Genomic DNA, 23,834 nt, shown 5'->3' on the forward strand with positions numbered 1-23,834 from the left:
ATTTTGATCTTGCTTTTCTACGTTAGTAAGCTTCACTTTTTAAGAGAAATTTTAGGCTCACAGCAAAATTGAATGGAAAGCACAGGAATTTCCCATATACCTTCTGCCTCCACACACGCACAGCCTGTCCCACTATCAACATCCCCCACCCGAGTGGTACCTTTGTTACAAATGATGAACTTGCACTGACACGTCATCATTACCCGGTGTTCATAGTTTACGTTATAATTCACTCTTGGTGTTCTGTGGATTTGGACAAAGACGGAGTGACAAGTATCTACCTTTATAATGTCATACAGAATAGTTTCAATGCCCTAAAAGTCCTTTGTGCTCTGCCTATTCGTCTGATCTTTTTCTTTAACCATTAAAAAGTGTAAAATGCATTCTTTGCTTGTGAGCCCTACAAAAACAGGTGGGTCATATTTGACTCACCTGCCAGTCTGAATGTATTGGATCCGTGTGATGTTTTGTGGGATATCTAGATGGTCCTGATCTATTCAGACTATATTTTGACAGCGATTAGAATTAACATGACCCTGTGAATGTGAGGATTATATGAGTATACATTATTATCTATTCCATGTAAATGTGAACTTCCTGATCCTTTTTCCCGATTGAGGTAGAAAATAATACATTTGGCCCGGTCAGCGGCCGCCTTGTATGTACCTAAGGCCACTCTAATCTGCTCTAGCAAAGATACCACACTTGTGTGGCAGCAGCAATCAGGGCTGCCACTTGGGTGAACTTGCAGTATTGACAATCATTTTCTCAGAGCCATCCAGTGTTTGCAGTGGCCAGACCCATGACTTAAATGGAGACTTGATAGGACCACCCCTCCTGCCTCCTTGAGATCCCTAAGGGTGACACTAACCCCCACCATAACCCCCCCCCCCTTTCTGGTTTTTGATTGTTCGTATGTACTGAGGTGCAGTTGTAGAGGTGTCCATTTGTCCTTCCCTGCCATGATAACTCTTACAGGTCAAGGACTAATGTGGGAATTTCTCAAATTTCTAAGTATGTTAAGGTCACTCTGGTTGCTCTTTGAGGGAATAGTTGGAGAAGCCAGAAGTGCAAGTAAGGAGGCCAGTTGGGAAGCAGTTGCATTGGTCCAGGTGAGGGATCCTCACCTCCAGGGCTGGTCTGGACTAGTTAGTGGCAGTGGGTTTGGAGAGAAAGCGGATGTTACTCAAGACATATTTTAGAGCTTAAATTTCCTGGATTTACTGATTTTGGATATGCTGGTCAGAGATCGGGGGAAAAACAAGAATGGCTTGAACAGCTAAGTAGATGATAGTGCCTTTTATTGAGATAATGAAGACAGTGATGGGGAAAGTGAGGCAGGTTTTGGAAATCAAGAGTTTGGCTTTGGACATATTAAGTGAAGCTGGATTTGGGGAAGGCATTAAAACCTAGAGGTCCATTAGACAGTTGGACGTGGGTCTTAAACTCAGAAGAGGATTCTGGATTAGGGATGTCAGTTAAAAGAGTCAGTAGCATTATGATTGTATTTAAAACCATGGGAATGGATTAAATTACACTGGAAAAGAGGCTAAAAAGAGATGAGAAGAGAGCTCAGGCCACGCCCTAGGAAAGGTCTGCATTTAGAAATGGATAGAAAAGGAAACTCTGGCAAAGGGCTGTCTTCATTTTATAAGGACGACACAGAAGGGCCAGTTGGTGCTCGTGGAAAATAAGTGATGTGCACCTAATTTAACGCCTGGAGCCGGTAATTTTTATAACACAGCTAATAATAATAGCCTGGAAAGAAAAGCAGACAGTGAACGTTTTCTTTGACTGAACTATGAATATAAACAGGCCAGCAAAATAATTCTACAATAAAAGTAAAATTCGCAATACGAAATAAGAAAATAGTAATGGATCAATACCTTTTAATTATGTTAATGTATTTTTTTTTTGGCGGCGGAGAGGGGGAGGAAGAAAAAAACACGAAGAAAAGTTTCCACAAGTGTTTTCAAAAGAATTCCGCAAGATGTAGAGAATGATTGTACATAAATGGCAGAACTGAGCTAACTCGGCTACGTGCATGGCTGTCACAGGCCAACTCTATTCTCCTTCTCCATGTTCTGTGAATTAACTTCCTTGTTGGTTTAAAGGATAACAGATAGAAAGGTGCTATATCGAAGCCTACACATATATTATTAAAAGTCAACAGTAACTGCAGAAATTGTTTAGAACTTAGAGCAACAAAAGATTTTTCAGAAAAGAGTGTTTTTATCACTGATCTTGTTTTGTTCCTGGCACGTGCTGGTAATAAAAAGCAGACTTTTAGTCCCTTGTGTTGTTTTAAATTATTTAGAGGCTCCTTGACTGCCTCTGGTGCCCACTGCCCTAATTGCTTGGGTCTTGATATGCCACGGAGGTGGAGCTTTTGGGAAGAAGCTGTTAATAGAATCGAATGTCATATAAAAATAACAGAATTAATAGGCTAAAGCTCCCGAAAATCCCAATCTCTACCGTCTCGGTTGAAATTTGAAATTCCTGGGAGATGTGATTCTGGAGTAAAAATGACAGATGGAACACATACATTTATCTTGGATCTCTGTCAAAACTCCATTAGCGTGACATTTAAAGGGATTAAATAAAAAAGACATAAACCCACGAAGTCAAGCAAAACAGAAGGACTCAATAGCAACAACACTTCGGGAGCTGAGAAGCATAAGGACAGATGGTAGATGGCTTAGCAGATTCAAGAGTATGGAAATATAAACTGGTAGTGAGGAAAGCTGAGCGCCCCCTTGATTTACTCTGCAGTAAGTCTGCAAAAGGCCAGGAGATCGGAAGCATCCCTTCATATGGAAGTAGAGGAGAAGAAGGGGACTAAAATAAGGTTTGGAAAGTTGATAGTTGGGTGTCAAGAACCTTTTCCCCACCTTGCACACAAGACTGGGAGTCTGGAGGAAGTAAAATGGAGGATCTGTGGTTTGGGGCATGCTGGACAGAGAAGAGGCAAGAGCATTGTCCTCAAAGCGAAGGGGGGCACCTGGGTGGCTCAGTCGGCTGAGCGTCTGACTCTTGATTTTGGCTCAGGTCATGATACCAGAGTCATGGGATCGAGCTCTGTGTCTGGCCGAGCATAGAGCCTACTTAAGATTCTCTCTCTCTCTCTCTCTCTCTCTCTCTCTCTCTCTCTCTCTCTCTCCTCTCTCTCTCTCTCTCTTCTGACCCCCTCTCCTGCTCACATACACCCACTCTCTTTCTCTCAAATAAAAAAGAATTAAAAAAATAAGCAAGGGGGTTCTGTGACCATGTGCACACTGGAGATGAGACCTTGCTTTCCTTCTGCCCATTCCGGAAATTTGGGCAGTTGGAGCTTCACCTCGCAGGCAGGAGATTGACATCTCTCTGTAGAACCTGACCAGCCTGCGAGGAAGGATTTAAAGGCACTGAAAGCCAGATTTGCACACCAGGCCATCCAAGTAGATCGTCCTGCACTGAAGTTCACTGTTAAGCTACACCCTTGCATTCAGAGCTTTCGTTCAGCTTTTCAGTCTTATGGGGGTAAGGTAGCCAATGATTTCTAGATGTCTGAGGAAAGTCTTTACCATGAAAGGTAGACACCAAAATGAACACACAGAAAAAACAACTCAGAGGAACTTGAGACTATGTAGGAAGAAAGGGCAGTCAATACTGATACAACAGCCTATCATTAAGATGATCCAAGGAGAAAAAAGAAATGATATTGCAACCGTGGAACAAGAATGGGATGCTGTTGAAAGAACAAAGTAGAGCTCTTAGAAATTGAAAAATGTGATAGAAATGGAAAACTCTAGAAGGGTTGGGAAGTAAAGGTCGTGGAATCGCATAGAAGATAGAGCAAATAGAGAAACTAGTAGAAAAAAAGATTTTTGAAAATTAGAGGACTGGTCCAGGAGATCTAGTATTTCTTTCTATTCTTTACGTGTTTATTTTTGAGCGAAAGGGAGAGAGAGTGTGAGTGGGGGAGAGGCAGAGAGAGAAGGGCCAGAGGATCCAAAGGGGGCTCTGCGCTGACAGCAGAGAGCCGGATGAGTGGTTCAGACTCGAGAACCAAACCATGAGATCATGACCTGAGCCAAAGTCGAGCACTTAACCAACTGAGCCACCCAGGTGCCCCTAGGATCTCCTTTCTGGATCCTTAAAGAAAGGGCAGAGCAAACAGAGGGGAGGAAATTATCACTGAAAGTATTTGAGAAAATTTATTAGAACTGAAGTTTATGAGTTTTCCGGCTGGTGGGGAACACCTGACTGAAAATGTGCAGCCAATGGCTGAAAGTAGACCCACGCACAGGCACACCATCGAGAAAGTTCAGTGTTACCAAAAAAACCCAAGTTTCAGCTGCCTGTAGCTTGAAAAGCCAATACTCAAGAGACAAGTTTTGATTGGAAAAGAATATGAGCTTTATTCAGAGGGCTGGCCACCTGGGGAGAGGGCAGACTCTAGTTCAAAAACCACCTCAGGTTTCTGCCTGGCCCAAAGATTTTTAGAGTAACTTTAGCGCAGTGAATCAGTAAAAGGAGAACACAGTGGTCCCTAACACTTCTTCGTTGCAAGCAGACGCAATGGTGCCAGCTAGACGTTATCATGGCAGTGAGAGGTCAGAGGTGGTGCCTGGGGTGGAGGGGTGGGGGAAGGTTGTGTGAGAGGGTTTGGTCCAGAGTCTTTCTAGGAAACAATGCAATGCATAATCTATAGATACACAAAGAAAAGTTTAATTAATCGATCACTCAGGCTAAAGGAGCTTGCTAAAATGTAAAGACTACTAAGGTGGCTGGAGGGGCCGAGGCAGTGGCTTCAAGAGCACTGAGAACCAAGAGAAGGAGCCTACAAGTTTCCAGAGTGGAAACAACTGTCACATGCAAAGAAAGGATTAAGAAACAGGGCGACTTCAGGTTTTTGAAGTAGCAATGATTTCCAACCCAGCCAAACAATCAATGAAGTTCCAAGTTTTTTACTCCTGAGAAGGGACTTCTCAGGGATTGGTCAGGAGGTGGGATATTCAAGAAGATGGCAGCTCCATTGAGACCACATGTATGGCAGCAGTGAGGAAGCAGTTTCCCGAAAGAGGGATTCCACTCAAACCCGAGGAGAGAGAAGCCTGGGACAACTCCATTGGAATATGCTAGGTCAGCATCAAACAATAGAAATACAACATGAGGGGTGTCTGGGTGGCTCAGTTGGTTGAGCAACCGACTCGCAGCTCAGGTCATGATCTCACGGTTCATGAGTTCGAGCCCCGCATGGGGCTCTGTGCTGGTGGTGCAGAGCCTGCTTGGGATTTTCTCTCTCCCTTCTTTCTCACTCCTACCCCGCTTGTTCTCTCTCTCAAAATAAATAAATAGGGGCGCCTGGGTGGCTCAGTCGGTTGGGCGGCCGACTTCGGCTCAGGTCATGATCTCACGGTCTGTGAGTTCGAGCCCCGCGTCGGGCTCTGTGCTGACAGCTCAGAGCCTGGAGCCTGTTTCGGATTCTGTGTCTCCCTCTCTCTGACCCTCCCCCATTCATGCTGTGTCTCTCTCTATCTCAAAAATAAATAAACGTTAAAAAAAATTAAAAAAAAAATAAATAAACTTTTAAAAAAAGGCATACAATATGAGCCACATATGTAATTAAAATTTTCTGCTGAACCAAGCTTATAAGTAAATTTCTCAAAACACAAAACAAAACAAAAAATTTTTCTAGTAGCCCCATTAAAGTGAACAAAAGAGGTGAAATTAAATTTTGTAATTTGTTTTATTTAATCTTCTATATAAAAATATTGTTTTAACATGTGATCAGTATAAATCATATTGAGATGGTTTGCTTTTTTTGTTTGTTTTTCATTCAAAGTCTCCAAAATCCATGTAGTTTGTATTTTATACTCGCAGCATATTTCGGTTTGGATCAGCCGGCTACCATATTGGACAGTGGCTACCATATTGGACAGTGCAGTGCTAGGAAAGTTAAAAATGATAAGTAAAAGGAAGCAATGGGATTCACGTTAAAACTAGGTAATAAGAGTTGGTAGCATAGTTATTTTTCTTTCTGGAGCACTGGTCTTTGCTTCAGGAAGTTGTTGGAAGGCTTTTTAAATAGAGTTGGTAATTCATTGGTGGTTTAAGTAGAAAGTCAAGAGAATGAGTGCATTTTGTCTGATAATGGGAAAGCCATTAACCTGCAACGTCTGAAGACCTGAGTAAAATGGAACAGTTAGTTTTCTTAGCAATGGCAAAGAGTAGGTTCAATAAGAACAGGGAAGTGAATGAAATGACAAGAAAGAAAATGAGTTTTTGGTTCGATTTGGAGTTGGGGGGTGGTGGTATCTCAACTCCAGATTTCAAAAATGATGTAACACTATGTAGAGCTGTGCTGAACTTTGAACAAGGGAGTGGAAATGGAAGTCAGTATTACGGAAAAAATTTAAGAGTCGCCTGGATGACTCAGTTGGTTGAGAATTTTTTTAATTCTTTTTATTTTATTTTATATGCATATAATTTATTGTCATATTGGTTTTCATACAATACCCAGTGCTCATCCCAACAGGTGCCCTCCTCAATGCCCATCACCCACTTTCCCCTCTACCCCAACCCCTATCAACCCTCAGTTTGTTCTCTGTATTTAAGAGTCTCTTATGGTTTGCCTCCTTCCCTCTCTGTAACTTTTTTTCCCCCTGCCACTCCCCCATGGTCTTCTGCTAAGTTTCTCAGGATCCACATATGAGTGAAAACATATGGTATCTGTCTTTCTCTGCCTGACTTATTTCACTTAGCATAATACCCTCCAGGTTGCATCCACATTGCTGCAAATGGCATGATTTCATTCTTTCTCATTGCCAGGTAGTATTCCACTGTATATATAAACCACATCTTCTTTATCCATTCATCAGTTGAAGTACATTTAGGCTCTTTCCATAATTTGGCTATTATTGAAAGTGCTGCTATAAACATTGGGGTACAAGTGCCCCTATGCATCAGCACTCCTGTATCCCTTGGGTAGATTCCTAGCAGTGCTATTGCTGGGTCGTAGGGTAGATCTATTTTTAATCTTTTGAGGCACCTCCACACTGTTTTCCAGAGTGGCTGTACCAGTTTGCATTCCCACCAGCAGTGCAAGAGGGTTCCTGTTTCTCCACATCCTCGCCAGCATCTATAGTCTCCTGATTTGTTCATTTTAGCCACTCTGACTGGCGTGAGGTGACATCTGAGTGTGGTTTTGATTTGTATTTCCCTGATGAGTGACGTTGAGCATCTTTTCATGTGCCTGTTGGCCATCTGGATGTCTTCTTTAGAAAAGTGTCTATTCATGTCTTTTTCCCATTTATTCACTGGATTGTTTGTTTTTCGGGTGTGGAGTTTGGTGAGTTCTTTATAGATTTTGGATACTAGCCCTTTATCTGATATGTCATTGAACATCTGACTCTTGATTTCAGCTCAGGTCATGTTGTGGCTCACGAGATTGAGCCTGGAGTTGGGCTCTGAGCTGAGTGTGAAGCCTGCTTGGGATTCTTTCTCTTCCTCTGTCCTACATCTCTTTCTTTCTCTCCCTCTTTCTCCTTCAAAATAAATAAGTAAACATTAAAAAAAAAAAGAAAAGAAAAAAGGGGCTCTTGGGTGACTCAGTCATTAAATGTCTGACTCTTGATTTCAGGTCAGGTCATGATCTCCTGGTCTGTGGGTTTGAGTCCCGTGTCCAGCTCTGTGCTGCCAGCTCAGAGCCTGGAGCCTGCTTCAGATTCTCTGTCTCCCTCTCTCTCTGCCCCTCCCCTTATGCTCTCTCTCTCTCTCCCTCTTTCTCTCTCTGTCCCTCTCTCCCTATCTCTCAAAAATAAACATTTAAAAAAATCAAGAAAAAATGAGACAAAGGGATCTGCTTATTTCATTGTGGATGAGATGCTAAGATGATGGTTTCATTTTTCTTTCTTTTTTTTTTTTAGAGGATTTTTAACAAGGTTATTTATTTTGAGAGAGAGAGAGAGCGAGAGAGAGAGAGAGAGAGAGAGAGAGCATGCACAAGTAGGGGAGGGGCAGGGAGAGAGGGAGAGAGAGAATCCCAGGCAAGCTCCACGCTGTCATGGAAGAACCTAATGCGGGGCTCGATCTCATGAACCCTGAGGTCATGACCTGAGCCAAAATCAAGAGTCATGGACTTAACCAACTGATACACCCAGGTGCCCCATCATTTGTCTTAAGGCAGTACTGGGAGTCCTGGTGGTCACTGTTTGCCAGAGGAGAGAGTGGACCTCCATGCTGTAATGGTGTGGTTGGTGGGGTCATGCCCCCATGCCTCCTCTAAAGAAGCCCATAATCTAGAACCTTGTTTTACCCCCTCCGCTTTGGTCTCATTTTCTGATTAACACACATGCACACACACGTACACACTGTTTGTAAAATTCAAGTAATACAAAAATATAGACAATAGAAGTCCTCAGTAAACTTCCCTTTCCTTAAATAACTACTGTCACCTTCCAAAAATATTCCTATGTGTACATAAGCCTACTTTAAAAAGAAAATTGATGTTATAGTTTACATATTGTTCTACAACTGGCTCTTTTTACTTAACTATTGTGGACATCTTTGCTTACTGCTAGATATCACATAGTACTCTTTATAGGCTACAAAATACTTTCTTCTATTGGCTTCTAAACTCTTAAACAGGCCGGTATTGATATGTGTGTAAGAATGTTTCCATATTCCTTCTAGTGTAGTCAGTGCTGTAATAATCATTCTGCACGTTTCTCAGAGTACTTCCACAGAATTCTTCGAGTTCTTTCTGTAGAGAATTCTTGATGGTTGGGTCAGAGGGGAGGCATATTTAAGTTTGTGATAAATCTTGCCAAGGCACCTTTTAGACACACTGTTACAGTTCACACCCTCAGCCGTGGAGTGATAAGAATAGTTGGGCACCCACACCATAGCCCACACCTGATGTTATTAATCACCTTTTAAATCTTTTCTCGTCTGATGGGAATGCAAGCTGGTGCAGCCACTCTGGAAAACAGTATGGAGGTTCCTCAAAAAACTAATAATAGAACTACCCTACGACCCAGCATTGCACTACTGGGCATTTATCCAAGGGATACAGGTGTGCTGTTTCGAAGGGACGCATGCACCCCAATGATTACAGCAGCACTATCAACAATAGCCAAAGTATGGAAAGAGCCCAAATGTCCATCGATGGATGAATGGATAAAGAAGATGTGGATGGATGAATGGATAAAGAAGATACACACACACACACACACACACACACACACACACAACGGAATATTACTCGGCAATCAAAAAGAATGAAATCTTGGGGCACCTGGGTGGCTCAGTCGGTTAAGCATCCAACTTTGGCTCAGGTCATGATCTCACAGTCCGTGAGTTCGAGCCCTGTGTCGGGCTCTCGTGCTGACAGCTCAGAGCCTGGAGCCCATTTCAGATTCTGTGTCTCCCTCTCTCTCTGCTCCTCCCCTGTTCATGCTCTGTCTCTCTCTGTCTCAAAAATAAATAAATGTTAAAAAAAAAAGAATGAAATTTTTCCATTTGCAACTACGTAGATGGAACTGGAGGGTATCATGCTAAGTGAAATTAGTCAGAGAAAGACAAAAATCCTATGACTTCACTCATAGGAGGACTTTAAGAGACAAAACAGATGAACATAAGGGAAGGGAAACAAAAATAATATAAAAACAGGGAGGGGGACAAAACACAAGAGACTCATAATTATGGAGAACAGACGGAGGGTTGCTGGAGGGGTTGTGGGAGGGGGGATGGGCTAAATAGGTAAGGGACCCTAAGGAATCCACTCCTGAAATCATTGTTGCACTATATGCTAACTAATTTGGATGTAAATTTTAAAAAATAAAAAATAAAATTAAAATAAATAAAAAAAATCTTTTCTCGTCTGATATGGAGAGAAATAATACCTCACAGGCTTTTCAATTTCATTTCTCTGGTTCTGCGTGAAGTTGAACATATTCCCAAATGTCTGTTTACTATATGTGTTTCTTCTGTAAAATCCTTGTCCACATCCTTTGCCGGTTTTTCTAATTGGTATTTTATCTTTTTTGTATTGATTTGAAGGAGCCCATACTATTTTTCTAGGTGGCAAAATTTTGTTAAGTATCTTTTACCGGTTTATGCCTTGATTTTCAAGAAGAGTTTTAAATGTTAGGAAGTAAAGTCTTTCAATTTCCCTCCCCCCCGCCTTTAGTCTTATTCTCAGATGGGTTCCCTCCTGTGTTTACTTCTAGTGTTTTTATAATTGCGTGTTTTAAAAATATTTAACTTTTTATCCATGTGGGATGTATTTTTGTATATGGCGTGACGTACTGTGGAAACTCTAAATATAGAATCTACGTACTAGAAATAACTTCAGTTTTTCCACTGTCTCCCATCATAGGGAAGCGCTTGGAGAATATTTAGATGGAAAGAAAGAGAGTGAGGAAGATCAAAGCAAGAGCTACAAGCAGAAAGAAGAAAGCAGACTGGTATGAGCTGGGTGGCGCATGGGTCCCATCAGCCTGTGACACTAGGGAGCTGGGTGTGATGTCATGGCTTTCGTACTTTGCTAGAAGAATCTCAATAGAGATCCCATGTTCCTGCCTGTAGGCGGAAGTGAATTTGAACCTTTCCCGTTTTGAGAGCTCTCTAGGAGTGAGCTTTCATGTTATCTGATGGACTGTTCTTAAGCTCAAGTACAAATGTTTAGGCTGCCCATTCAGGGCCTACCGTTCCCACCCTAGTCATTCCAAAACTGATTTCACAGTCTTCGGTCCCATTGGTACCTACCTTGGGCCTTGGCTCTGGCTTGGCTGATCCACTCGCTGACCTCCAGTGGGGCTCTGGTCTTCCGGTTGTGTGCCTCTGATCATCCAGAACGCTAAGCCCCTCCCCTCCTCTCTTCCCCCCTCTCCTCTACCCTTCTTTTCTCATCTCCTCTCATCAGGATGCCTTCCCGTATTTCAAGACCATCTCAAGTCCCAACTTGATACACGTCCAATACTTCTTTGTGCCACGCCTTTAATTTTAGACCATTTTCTCCCTTCTGTGACTTCAAATGTGTGTGCCTGCAGTGTCCCCAGTGTGTAAACTCTGTATGCCTGTGGAGTAGTACAGAGCTCGGACTCCATATAAAAAGAAATTTATTGATGGCTCTCCCACGGCAATGTCAGGGCTCCTGGGATACTTAATAAAGGACTTGGAACGAGAGGTGCAGGAAGAATAAACAACAGTTGCAAACAGCAAGCAAAACTGGCAAAGTGCTGCATTTAATTAATTGCTAAGTGAATATCAGAGGCACTGGGACTGTAGGAATTGGGGTAAGGAGGAGGGCTCCCCAAGGGGGGGCTGATTGGGAAAGGTTATATGGAGAAAGTGGGATTTGAGCTGCGTCTTGGGAAAAAAAGTGGGACTGATAAAAACAGAGAGGAGAGAGATGATTCCTGGCAGAAATCGAAGTGCGCTTGGAGAAAAAAAATATTCAACTTACTGCAGGTCATTACAGAGCATAGAGATACATGGAGAGCACTGCACGGTATGGTGTTAAGGATAAGATACTTTACGGCCGTGGAAAGAAGACCGCAGTGCTGTGTGCTTTTGTTCCAGATCTGGTGCTTCCTGTGAAATAGAGTCACGCCATGTGTTTTTACTGATGTTAACTTCATCAAAGGGTCGAGGATCTCTGGGCATTGCTGGTTAGGATAAAAAGGATATTGTATTAATCTGGAATGTACTGTTATAGTTTCTACCGATAGGATCTTGAAACTACCGATACGCGGTTCATCCTGAGCACTCTTTGAGCGTAAACCAGAAGAGATAATACTGTTTTCATTAGTAGTTTCTCCGGCTCCCTTTCACTTGGGACTTAAGTCATGTAATGTGTTGGCATAGAAAAGAAATGTATAAAAACCAAACGCTCCCTTCCTCAATATCCAGATATTAATCACCAGTTTTGCCCTAAGACTTGGACAGGAAGGGCCCCTGTCGTTGGCTTTGCACCTTATCAATCATTTTTAACTGGTGATTCTTTTGTTTCCTGTTTAATCTTGGTCTGCTCCAATTTTATAAAGATGTCTTTCCAAGTTTTCTCTTAGCAGCTTTATTGCTCTATCATTTACATTTTGGTCCATAATCTATCTAGAACTGATTTTTTTTTTTAATGTTTATTTTTGAGACAGAGAGAGACAGAGCATGAACGGGGTAGGGTCAGAGAGAGAGGGAGACACAGAATCGGAAACAGGCTCCAGGCTCTGAGCTGTCAGCACAGAGCCCGATGCGGGGCTCAAACTCACAGACTGTGAGATCATGACCTGAGCCGAAGTCGGACGCTTAACCGACTGAGCCACCCAGGCGCCCCTAGAATTGATTTTTGTATGTGGTGTAAAGGTCAGGCTCAAAGTTCACTGCTTTGTTTATGGATTTTTAATGGACCCAGCACCATTTATTGAAAAGATCATCCTAAAAAAAGAAGAAGAAGAAGAAGAAGAAGAAGAAGAAGAAGAAGAAGAAGAAGAAAAAGAATGTATCATCCTTTCCCCACTGCATCATTTTCCCCATCTTTGTTGTGAATCAGGCGATCACATGTGTGGGTTTGTTTCTAGATTCTGTATTCTGTTCTATTGGCCTATTTGTCCGACTTTATTACAATTCCACGTGATTTTAACTACTGTAGCCTTATGACAGATCTTGACATCTGGTAAGGTAGGGCCTCCAGCTTTGTGGTTCTTCAAGATTGTTTTGGCTAGTCTTGAACCTCTGGATTTCCATATAAATTTTACAAATCAGCTTGTCAATTGCCAGCAAAAAACCTGCTGGGATTTTAATTGAGGTCAGATGGAATCTATAGATCAATTTGGGAAAGAATTAATATCGACAATGAGATTTGTGATCCATGAGTATAAAATAGCCCTCCACTTATTTAAGTATTCTTCAATTTTGCTCAACAATGTTTCACACACTGTGTTGAGGCTATAACTCTTTACTGCTGGTATATAAAAGTACAATTGTTTTTTTTAAATTTTTTTAATGTTTATTTATTTTTGAGAGAGACAGAGTGACAGAGTGTGAGTGGGGGAAGGGCAGAGAAAGAGAGAGACACAGAATCCGAAGCAGGCTCCAGGCTCTGAGCTGTCAGCACAGAGCCTGACGCGGGGCTCAAACTCACAAACTGCGAGATCATGACCTGAGCTGAATGCTTAACCTTAAGACTGAGCTACCCAGGCGCCCGAATAAAAGTACAGTTGGTTTTTATATAGTGACCTGATGTTCAGTTAACCCTGTCAAATTCACTTGTTAATTCTAAGAGTTTACCTGCGGTTTCTTTTGTTTGTGTGTTTATTTTTTACATATAGAATCGTATCATCTGAAAATGACAGTTTTAGCTTTTCCTGTGTCTGTTGATCTGTTGGTGACTGTAGCATTTTCAGTTTTACTTTGAGTCTGAGATACTCGATGCAGAAATTTCTCATGTTTACATCGTCTGAGCAGACAACAGAGAATCGCTCAAAACTACAGGAAAGCCTTTACTTCCGGAGGCATGGAAAACCATTTGGTACCAGTGATAAAACTGCAGCCATTTAAAAAAAAGTCTGGAATACCCCGGATATCTAGGTGAAGGCTCTGTTCTGTATTCAATAAAAGTGCATTTCCAGATGTCTTTAGAAGGATGAGATGAGATAGAACCTCTGATCGTCTCAATGACTCCTTCGTGCGGTGATGTTTATTGGTTCTCGTTCAGAAACGATTTGAGAGCTGGAGAATTTGTGAGTTCCAAAACGGACTTGGAAAAACCCAGGCATAGCCTAAGGATACCTGAACTTTTTGTTGAAAGCGCGTGGTCACCCAAAGGCCAGGAGTAAAGACACGGAGTGTGGAATTCAAAGAGGGAGTTAATGGGGGGGGGGGGGGGTCCGAATCGCAAACTTCCTGAGCCATTATTGGCGACAGCGGGGCGGCCAGCAGCAGCGGTTCTCTCCTGTTTCAGAGACTCTCAGAAGATCCCACGTAACATGAGCTGAAACCTGGAAGCTCATTCCCTTGCCTTACTTAATAGTTCGGAGCATAAGTACACTGTCCAGGGCTGATATGGGGGCTCCTTGGATACTGGGGCCCTCATCTCCTGCCTGTCCTTAGGTGGTTTTCATCTGCCCATTGCGTCGTACTCGAGCACCACACGCCAGCTCGCGAGAAGGGGGGACGGGGCAGCAGAGGGTACGCCTCCTCCCTTCACCGCACGATTCAGAAGCGGCACACATCACTCGGGCTCGTGTCCTGTTGATTGGACTGTATTCTAGCGGCAGAGGAGGTTGGGAAGTGTATCCACTTGGGGAGGCCAAATGTCCACCTAATGTCGGGGGTTCTGTTACTCAAAGAAGAGGAGGGATGTTGGAGGATGACTGCCATTTTCTGCCTCACCCCTCCTGCTGAATTCTCAGAAAGACCCCTGGCCGTGTCACTCACTTTGGAGGCGTACCGGGGGCGAGTGCTGAGATGCGCCCGGAGGACCCGCCGGCGTGCAGGTTGGCTGGTCCACACTCTTAACGAGAATACACAGCGGTGCCTCCGGAGTCACGTGTGCTGTGAAATCGTCAGCCCTGACACCACACCCCAGACGTCCTGAGGGAAATGGATTGCCAAATAGATGCTACTCTTAAGGGTCTGAAGGTAGCTTTTGATCCCTGCGTGGCTGCACAGAACGGCTGCAGACAGTTGTGCAAAGTGTTTCCAATTCCGAAAATTCTTACCTGTTTTCAGAAACTGGCAAAGCTGCTGCTCTGTGGCACTGAGCTGGTGACAAATATCCAGGTGGCCGCGGATATCAGGGAGATCCACAGGAGAGTGGAAGAAGGGGAGATAAGGCGTCAGAGGTGAGGACCCCCCACCCCGTGCTCTGCAGCCTGGGGACATGAGGGCATCTCCTCTGTGGCTCCCCGAATTCTCCCCAGTTATGGGAAAGCGGCTGTGTCAAACAGTCTAGTAGAATCCTTTTACGGTCCCTTCGGAATCCCTTCCGTTCCTCCTTCCTTGCTTTCCTCCCTTCTTCCTCCTTTCCCCACCGGACCATTGTGGCTCATGTCCACGAGTACATACACAGTATGATCTTAACAAGATTTTTAGTTGTCCAGCATAAGGAATTCTGTCAGCAACTTGACTAGCTTTACCAGTATACAGTTGGTGACTTTATTCTTGACCTTCCCTCTGCCTCTCTTGGGCTGTGGCCGGAACTGACTTGGTTGATTCCCAGCCCTGCCAAAGAGTTAGGCTTTGATCTGTAACCACTGAGGACAAACTGAAGGTCTTTTTTAAAAATATAATTCTTTTAATGTTTATTTATTTTTGAGAGATAGAGAGACAGACTGCGAGCAGGGGGAGGGGCAGAGAGCGAGGGAGACACAGAGTCCGAAGCAGGCTCCAGTCTCCGAGCCAACAGCACAGAGTCCGATGCAGGGCTCGAACTCACGAACCGCGAGATCATGACCTGAGCTGAAGTCAGACGCTTAACCGACTGAGCCACCCAGGCGCCCCAGAAAAACTGAAGGTTTTAGGTGGCAGAGTTACAGGATCAGTGTGGGTTTTTCGAAAGATGACCCGGCTCTTTTTCATTTTCTGAGGAAAAAAGTCAAGTGCAATGTAACGTGTTCTCTGTGCTCTAGCTCGGAAGGAAGGAGAAAGGGGAGCACGAAATGGTTCAGTGCTGATTCCTGTCCCTCAGGGGTTTGAACTGTTGTTTGGAGGCAGTCTCATAGGCTCACAGTGTGGTTAAGGTAGACAGAGAGTCTCTGCATCTGTCCTAGCACCTGTGCTCAGGAGGGGTCTCTTCTCTCAGCCTTCATGCCTTCTTCTTTCGGTCTGGTCCCATCCTCAGAATACTCCATCACAGAGTCTCTTTGGAATTTCTGGAAAGGCCATCCCTGTTCTCCATTGCTAATTGTAGAGTTTCCCTGTTTGTGTGTCCCGCTATTCATTTCTTAATAATTTAGGAGAGGAGGGGCACCGGGGTGACTCAGTCAGTTAAGCGTCGGACTTCAGCTCAGGTCATCGTCTCACGGTTTGCGAGTTCAGGCTCTGTGCTGACGGCTCAGAGCCTGCTTTGGATTCTGTGTCTGCCTCTCTCTCTGCCCCGCCCCGCTTGCACTCTGTCTCTCTCTCTCTCTGTCTCTCAAACATTAAATTTTTTTTTTTTAAATTTGGGAGAGGAATGGCCAGACACTTGAGGTCATGTTGATAATCAAAAATAATAATGTGGGGACTGTCGTGCTGAGCACCTGTGCTGAGCATCACCTCACTTAATGCCACAGCAGCCGAGTGAAAGATTTTTTTCATCCTCTCCATTTCACAGGTGAGAAAAATGCAGCTTGCAGAGGTTAAGTGACTTGTCTAAAGTTGAGAGTCACTCAGTAGCAAAGTCAGGCCTTGAACACAAGCTGTACGACTCCAGAGATCAAGTGTGTGTGTCACAGAGGGATGTGGCAAAGTGACTCTTGATCTGCGTGTGTGTGTGTGTGTGTGTGTGTGTGTGTGTGTGTGTGTAAGTAGGTATAGCTTTAAGGTTGATCTGTTTTTGTAATGTGCTGCTTTGTTTATTTGATCTCTTACTGATAGTCAAGCGTTAAACTTAAAGAAGATTACTGACAGCCTGGTTTGATTGTGGGTGAGGGTATCTGGAGGCAGTGCTTGGTACCTGGATCTTGTATTACAGACTCCCGAGAACCCGCCTGCCCTAGCCGGAGGTAGGGCCACAGCTGGGGTGGCGTGGCGAACGTGTTTGTATTTGCAGACTTGAAAAGCTGGAGAACGAAGTCAAGACCAGCCAGGACAAATTTGATGAAATCACCATGAAGTGGGAGGAGGGCAAACGGAAGAGAATTCCCCAGGACCTGTGGGACATGCTCAACACCCAGCAGGTGCACTGTGCTGGGCTGATAGAAGACAAGAACAAGCTTATCAGCGAGTTACAGCAGGCAAGGGTCCGGGGCCCCTCGCCCCCAGCCACGTGGGCTCTGGTGGGGGGAATTGACTGCCTTATTGGTTTGCTCTTCCTGAATGGAAAAATGTGGAGGTCTTACTTCATTACTCAGATTATCGCACACCTCCGGCAACAAACTCACCCAGAGGGAAAAGCTTTTTAGCAATTTGAGAATCACTGGTGACCTTTGAAAGACGTACGTTCATAGCGAATGCTCTTTCAGGTTTCGTCTTCTCAGTTAAGGAATGGAGCTTAGTCTGCAGGAGCTGTGCTCCCGTGCTGGAACCTGGGTGTTAATGGCTCAGCTGGGATGCCTTAGCTCTCTGGGAGCTTACGGGGAGATTTGCAGCAAGTGGTCACGGATGGTTTGATCCCGTGCTGCTCATTCGGGCTTTGCCCCGTGCTGAGGCCACTCTGCTCCATCTGCCTGCGCCTTCTCCCAGGCGTCCTCAGATTCTTCTGAAGCCACTTTTGCTTTGTACAGTTGCGATTCCTAGTGTTCTCAAATATTGATGAGCGAGGTCCAGGTGGAGCGTGCTTGGCACCTCTTGCTTTTGTCTCACTTTGTGACCAACCTTTGACATGCTCTTTTCTAGGAGTTAAAAACAAAAGATGACCAGTATGTGAAGGATTTGAAGAAGCAGTCAGATGACATCTGCCTGCTCCTGGAGAGGATGGAAGAGCAAGTGAAGAATGTGATGAAAACCTTCCGCCAGGAGCTCAATTCCATTGAGGTAACGGGGTGTGAACGAACTGCCTTCTGGGAGGAGAGCTGGGTCTGTCTGGGATGTCCGGGACATCTGGGAGGGGCCCGGTTGTCTTGTCCTCTGCTTTCTGCCCCTTATTTACCCATTCATTCACTCGTCCAACAAATATTCTTCACGTGGCTACTATGCCAGGCACTGTACCAGGGGCTGGGGATACAGCTATGAACAAAACAAAGTCCTCGAGGAAATCTGTATTCTAGTAGAAGACAGCTAGACCACAAACAGATAAATCGCTAAATATATCCTTGGGCAGGTGGAGATTAGTGCTTTGAAAGAAAATAAAACCATGTAAGGGTAAGAAGAGTGGAGGAGGGGGGTATGTGAGCTGTTTGCTGTATTTATGGCAGCCAGGGCTGGGGCATGGGAAAGCGGGGGGTCACACAGGTTCAGAAATCAATACTTTGAATTTGAATGAAATGTTAAGGATTGAGATTGAGACCGGCCTTCCAAAATGGAAGGGAGCCAAGAGGGTGGAGACTTCTCTCTTTGGATTATTATAGACCCATTTCTGCATTCCCAGGCCTACCCCTTGTGAGCAACATGCTCCTTTGTTTTCATGGGAACCCCAGCCATAGCAGTGCAGCGGCCCTGGGCATGACTGAGTTGTATGCCAGGCTTTGCCCTGTGACTGCCACCAAGGGCACACGGCCCTTCCTCCAGCTCCTTCCTCAGACACCGACTGAGCCACAGGACAGGTGGTACATTTCCTCCCTAAATTTGTGTGAAGCCCAGACTTGATAACACTAATTAACACGCAACTCCTTCCATAGCCATTTGGTTCCGTGAGACTTGGCGAGTCTGCATTTGGCTCTGACTGTGCCATTACTTATGAGTTGTTTAATGCTGTGAGACCTGCCTAATCAAAACAGACACCGGGCCCTCTTCCTTCTTGGTCATAGAAAGCATTTGAGGTGGAACGACGAGAACTGCTGACCAGTAATAAGAAGAAATGGGAGCGGGCCCTGCAGGCTCACAACGCCAAAGAGGTAAAGGGGCGGCGGGTAGGGGAGGGGCTGGCGGACACGTCAAGGGCGACCCATGGAGCTGGGACAATTTCTACTGGGACTGAATTTGCTAGCCTTTCTGTGTCTTGGGGAGGATTGCCATGGCAGACACTTACCACTGCCCTTCATGGTTAATCAGTGTGGCCCTGCGGATGGTGACTGCTTCTGGTGGTGACATTTGTCTCTGGTGGTGGTGAATACCATGGTCCTGTGGCTCTCTTCTTTTCAACCTGGGCATCTACTCCAGCCATGGATATCTGTGGCCCAGCAAGATGTTTTAAGATGTTTAAAAGGGTGTGGGGTTATCACTTTACTTGGGAGGCACAAAGAACAAAGAAATAGCTTGACCCGGATCCAGTGGGTCCTTTTTGAGAAATACAAATGTCTGACCGCAGCGTCTGTGTCTGATTTCTATTTTTTAAAAAAATTTTAATGTTTGTTTATTTTTGAGAGGGGGGGGAGGGGCAGAGAGAGACACACACACACACACACTGTGAAACAGGCTGCAAGCTCCGAGCTATCAGCACAGAGTCCGACCTGGGGCTCAAATTCACAAATTGCAAGATCATGACCTGAGCCGAAGTCGGACACTTACCCGACTGAGCCACCCAGGCGCCCCCGTGTCTGATTTCTTAAGGAACATTCCTCTTGGAGTTTCTCAAGTAAGGAAGCTCCAGATTAAGTGAAACAATACAAAGTCTTGGGGGCACAGGAGCTTCTGAGGGCCGACCAGCTCTCTCTAGGGCCATGACACTTTGAGACCCTTCCCTGTGTCATGCTTGTCAGGCCCCCTGAGTCGGGGCAGGGACAGGGCTGACTTTTCCCTTGTCTTCCTGTGCCTTCAGCTGGAGTATCTTCTGAGCCGCATCAAGAAGGTAGAGGACTATGAGAAGCAGCTGAACAAGCAGCGGGTGTGGGACTGCGAAGAGTACAATACCATCAAGATCAAGTTGGAGCAGGACGTGCAGGTCTGACTTGTTGCTCGGCGTCTGGGTGGCAGAGCAGACGGAGCACCTGTGCGTTTTATCCTTGGTGATTGCCCCGCGTGTTCTAGAGTTAATCTGTTCAACAGATAGGTATTCGTTATCTGCTCTCTTTCAAGTGATGCTCTCTGAAGGAGCTCATGGGCAGAATGTATGTGGAGGAATTCTTTCCTTAATGAACCATGGAGAGCTGCCAGGAGGCAACACTGGCAACCGTGACCTGAGGAATCTCTGAGAGGATTGTGCATTTTAGCCGAGCAAAGGGAGGGTATCCCCAGGGCAAGTTTATCCCCAGTCACCATCTACTGAGCCACCATCTGCTTAAGGCACAGTATCTCCAGTCCTCAACTAACATGCAGGAGAGGAATCACAGTGTTCTATATGCCAGGAAATAGACTCAGGACAAGGCTGCTTACCTAGTAAATGGTGGGTCCTGGAATCAAACCCAGCTCTGTCTGGCTCAGTAACCGATAATGTTCCTAATATTCCAAACAGCCCCCGGCTGATGGGTGGACATCGCAGTAGGGCAGATTTCGACTTGCCATCAGAAAGAACTTTCTAGGGGCATCTGGCTGGCTCAGTCAGTTAAACTTCCGACTTTGGCTCAGGTCATGATCTCACAGCTTGTGAGTTCGAGCCCCGCGTCAGGCTCTGTGCTGACAGCTCAGGAGCCCAGAGCCTGCTTCAGATTCTGTGTCTCCCTCTCTCTCTCTGCCCCTCCCCCACTTTCACTGTCTCTCTTTTTCAAAAATAAATAAATATTAAAAAAAATAAATAGTGAAAAAAAAGAGCTTTCTAATAGACCTATCCCCCATACAGAAAGGGTCATCCCACAAAACAAAGCTTCTTTTCTCTCATAAAGTATTTAAAGGCCACATGAATGTGTCTGTCTTCAATGCTGAGGAAGGATTCTTGTAGCTGGAAGGAGGTTAGATTTTCTGGTTTCTAAAGTTCTTTCTAAGCCTAGGATTCCGTGCTTCAAAGTTAGTTAAAAAAAAAGCTCATCTCTAATTACATTCAGGTGTGATGTAATTACCTCCTAATATTTAAGTACGGTCTATTCAGTTGAATTTCTGTCTTGACAAATGTGTTAGACTAAAGCTTTTCCACATGGCCTTTGGTAGAATTTCCGGTCTTACTACTCTTGTGGCTTTATCTAACAGGGTTGAATCAACACCCCACCAGACTACAAATATTCTTACCAGCCTTGAGAATTTTCCCGGGCCTTTCTCATATCAATGTCATGAAAATGAGAGTCACTGACAAAGAACAGTGGAGATCTGTGAGGGCAGCGCTGTTTATGTGGGCCGTATACATTACACGTTTAATAAAAATGGCTATTGTTCTGCTTTCTTAAGTTATTTTGGTTCTATGATAATTTATGTGACAACACTTCGTGTCCCTGGCCTCAAACCGTGAAATAATGGAAACTCATGTTCTTTTATTTGTTGCTTTGTTTTTCCTTTTGTGTGAAGAGCGCATAACACAAGATCTACTGTCTTAGCAAATTTTTATCTTTTTTTTTTTTTTTAATTTTTTTTTCAACGTTTTTTATTTATTTTTGGGACAGAGAGAGACAGAGCATGAACGGGGGAGGGGCAGAGAGAGAGGGAGACACAGAATCGGAAACAGGCTCCAGGCTCCGAGCCGTCAGCCCAGAGCCTGACGTGGGGCTCGAACTCACGGACCGCGAGATCGTGACCTGGCTGAAGTCGGACGCTTAACCGACTGCGCCACCCAGGCGCCCCTCTTAGCAAATTTTTAAACGTACAACAGCAGCATTGTTACTCATAGACTTTCTGTTGTACCGTTAGAGATCCCCAGAACTTATTCATCTCATCCCGTAACTGAAACTTTGTGCCCTTTGACCAACGCCTCCCTGTTTCCTCACCCCCGGCCCCTGGCAGCCCCTGGTAGCAGAAATTCCACCCTATGCGTCTACGAGTCTGCCTGTTTTAGATCCCACGTACAAGTGAGACCGTGCAGTGTTGGTCTTTCTGTGTCTGGCTTATTTCACTTGGCGTAATGTCCTCCACATCCATCCATGTTGCAAATGGCAGAATTTCCTTTTTTTTTTTCTTTTTAAGGCTGAATAATATTTCGCTGTGTGCATGTACCACATTTTCTTTTCCTGTCAGCCCCTCGGTGGACATTTAGGTTCTTTATCTTGACTATTGTGAACGGTGTTGCAATGCACATGGCAGTGCAGATGCCTCTTCAAGATCCAGATTTCAATTCCTTTGAATCTATAGCCAGAAGGGGGGTTACTGGAGCAAACGGGAGTTCTATTTTTTTTTTTTTTTTAATCTCTTGAGCAACTTGTATATTGTTTCCATAGGGGCTGCAACAGTTTGCATTCCTACCAACAGCGCGCAGGGTTCTCTCCTCCGTACCCTTGCCAGCCCTTGTCTCTGACAATAGCCATCCTAAGAGGCATGAGGTGATATGTCATTGTGGTTTTGATTTGCATTTCCCTTCCCATAAACTTCTTGGTCGTTCGTATGTCTTTTTTGGGAGAAATGTCTGTTCAAGTCCTTTGCCTATTTTTTAAAAAATTTATTTATTTATTTGGAGAGAGAGTGTGTGCATGTGAGCGGGGGATGGAGAGGAAGGAAGAGAGAGAGAGAGAGAGAGAGAAAGAGAGAGAGAGAATCCCAAGCAGGCTCCGCGCTGTCAGTACAGAGCACGATGAGGGGCTCAAACTCACGAATCATGAGATCATGACCTGAGCCGAAACCAGGAGTTGGATGCTCAACAAACTGAGCCACCCAGGCGCCCCACCTTTGCCTATTTTCTAATTGGTTAATTTATTATTATTATTATTATTATTATTATTTTTGCTACTGAGTTGTAGGAGTGCAACCTCATGTTGTTAATCTAATCTTCAAATGCTTGAACAAAGCCAAAAAATCCTGGAACGTGGGGAGATTTTGGGGGTGGGGAGTGAAGTAAGACTAGGGAGATGAGGGACAGAGAGGCAGAGTCTGGGGGACCAGATCTCCTGGCTCACCCTGTCTGATTGGACGCCCCCCGTGGAGTGTGGGTGTGCAGGAGGCGGGCAGGTAGAGATAATCAGAGTGGGGAAGTGTGTGCAGCTCCTGTGCACAACAGTTCTTTCCTGTGTTAGAACGGAAGCCAGGAGTACACTGTACCCTCCTACCCTTTAACCAGGAACAGATAGTCAAATCAGAGATCACCATATTGCAATATGTGGGATATTTTAGTAGATCAAACTTTACCCTCGTGCCTCTTAGGTATACTTTCACTAGCCAGGAAAGTCAGATAGCAGCGATTTTTGTCAAGAAGATACAACTTGCAGCTCACGTGAGATTCACCCTTCCTAAGTCATTCGTGGCACTGGCTCCGTTCTAAAATACAGAAGTAAAAGCTTGCAAACCGCAAAAGTACGAAGGATCCAACATGCATAGATTTGGTTTGATGGGTAAAGTACAAGAAGTAAGAAAGAGAATGTATACTTCCCGAGCGCTTCCTGCCAGCAAGGTTGCATTATTAACAAACAGAGAGAAGCCTATAGACATGATGCCCTCGAGAAGGATTTTAGCACACTGCGCCCCCCCCCCCCCAAAATTGGACTACTGGAAACACTTGGTTCTTGATGCAGGAAGCAAATGTTTTTATTTTAGATCCTATACGTGCTCTTAAGGTTGGAAAGTGGTTTAGTCCAACTTTAGGGACTGTTAACGTTAACTGTTACGTAAAGATCGTAATCTTTGTACATTATTCACAAAAACCAAACACAATGGGTCACCATCCGTCTTGGGAACATAAAGTACAACTTGGCAAAAATACCTTTGGGTAATTGAAGAATAAGTCCAGACGGTGAACACAATCAATTACAATTTTAAAGATATAAAACTATCTTCGGTGTGTGGCCACCAAGGACGGCTTCACGGTGAGACTCAAACCTGAGATAGTTAACGACAGAGTCCCTGGGAGCAAAATTATCTTGAGTGGAAGGTGTTGAAAACAAGTAGTGGGTGATGTAATTCATAGAACATCCTGCCGTGGTTGCTGTTCTGTGAGACTACAAGCCTGTTAGTTCTGAAAGTTCATTGACTGCACTGCCAATCACTCCCAAGTGGCATCATGACTGTGGGGCCAGCAGAGGTCTTGGACCAGAGCTGGGGGGACG

At 44.6% G+C, this 23,834-nt stretch overlaps 1 protein-coding gene across 3 annotated transcripts in view; it reads left to right on the forward strand.

The window, feature by feature from the left end:
- DRC1 (dynein regulatory complex subunit 1) overlaps nt 1-23,834 on the forward strand; it is a 47,110-nt gene that overhangs the window by 5,364 nt on the left and 17,912 nt on the right. The window contains exons 2-7 of one of the 3 annotated variants that reach the window (XM_058682782.1): nt 10,364-10,451; nt 14,716-14,828; nt 16,739-16,922; nt 17,524-17,661; nt 18,594-18,680; nt 19,544-19,666. In XM_058682782.1, the coding sequence (XP_058538765.1) occupies nt 10,364-10,451; nt 14,716-14,828; nt 16,739-16,922; nt 17,524-17,661; nt 18,594-18,680; nt 19,544-19,666 (733 nt within the window). Of the gene's footprint in view, nt 1-10,363; nt 10,452-13,871; nt 14,626-14,715; nt 14,829-16,738; nt 16,923-17,523; nt 17,662-18,593; nt 18,681-19,543; nt 19,667-23,834 lie in introns of those variants that run through there. The other 2 variants (XM_058682783.1, XM_058682784.1) reach the window with 2 other exon arrangements.

The sequence above is a fragment of the Neofelis nebulosa genome, chromosome 9, assembly GCF_028018385.1.
Source record: "Neofelis nebulosa isolate mNeoNeb1 chromosome 9, mNeoNeb1.pri, whole genome shotgun sequence".
NCBI lineage: Eukaryota > Metazoa > Chordata > Mammalia > Carnivora > Felidae > Neofelis > Neofelis nebulosa.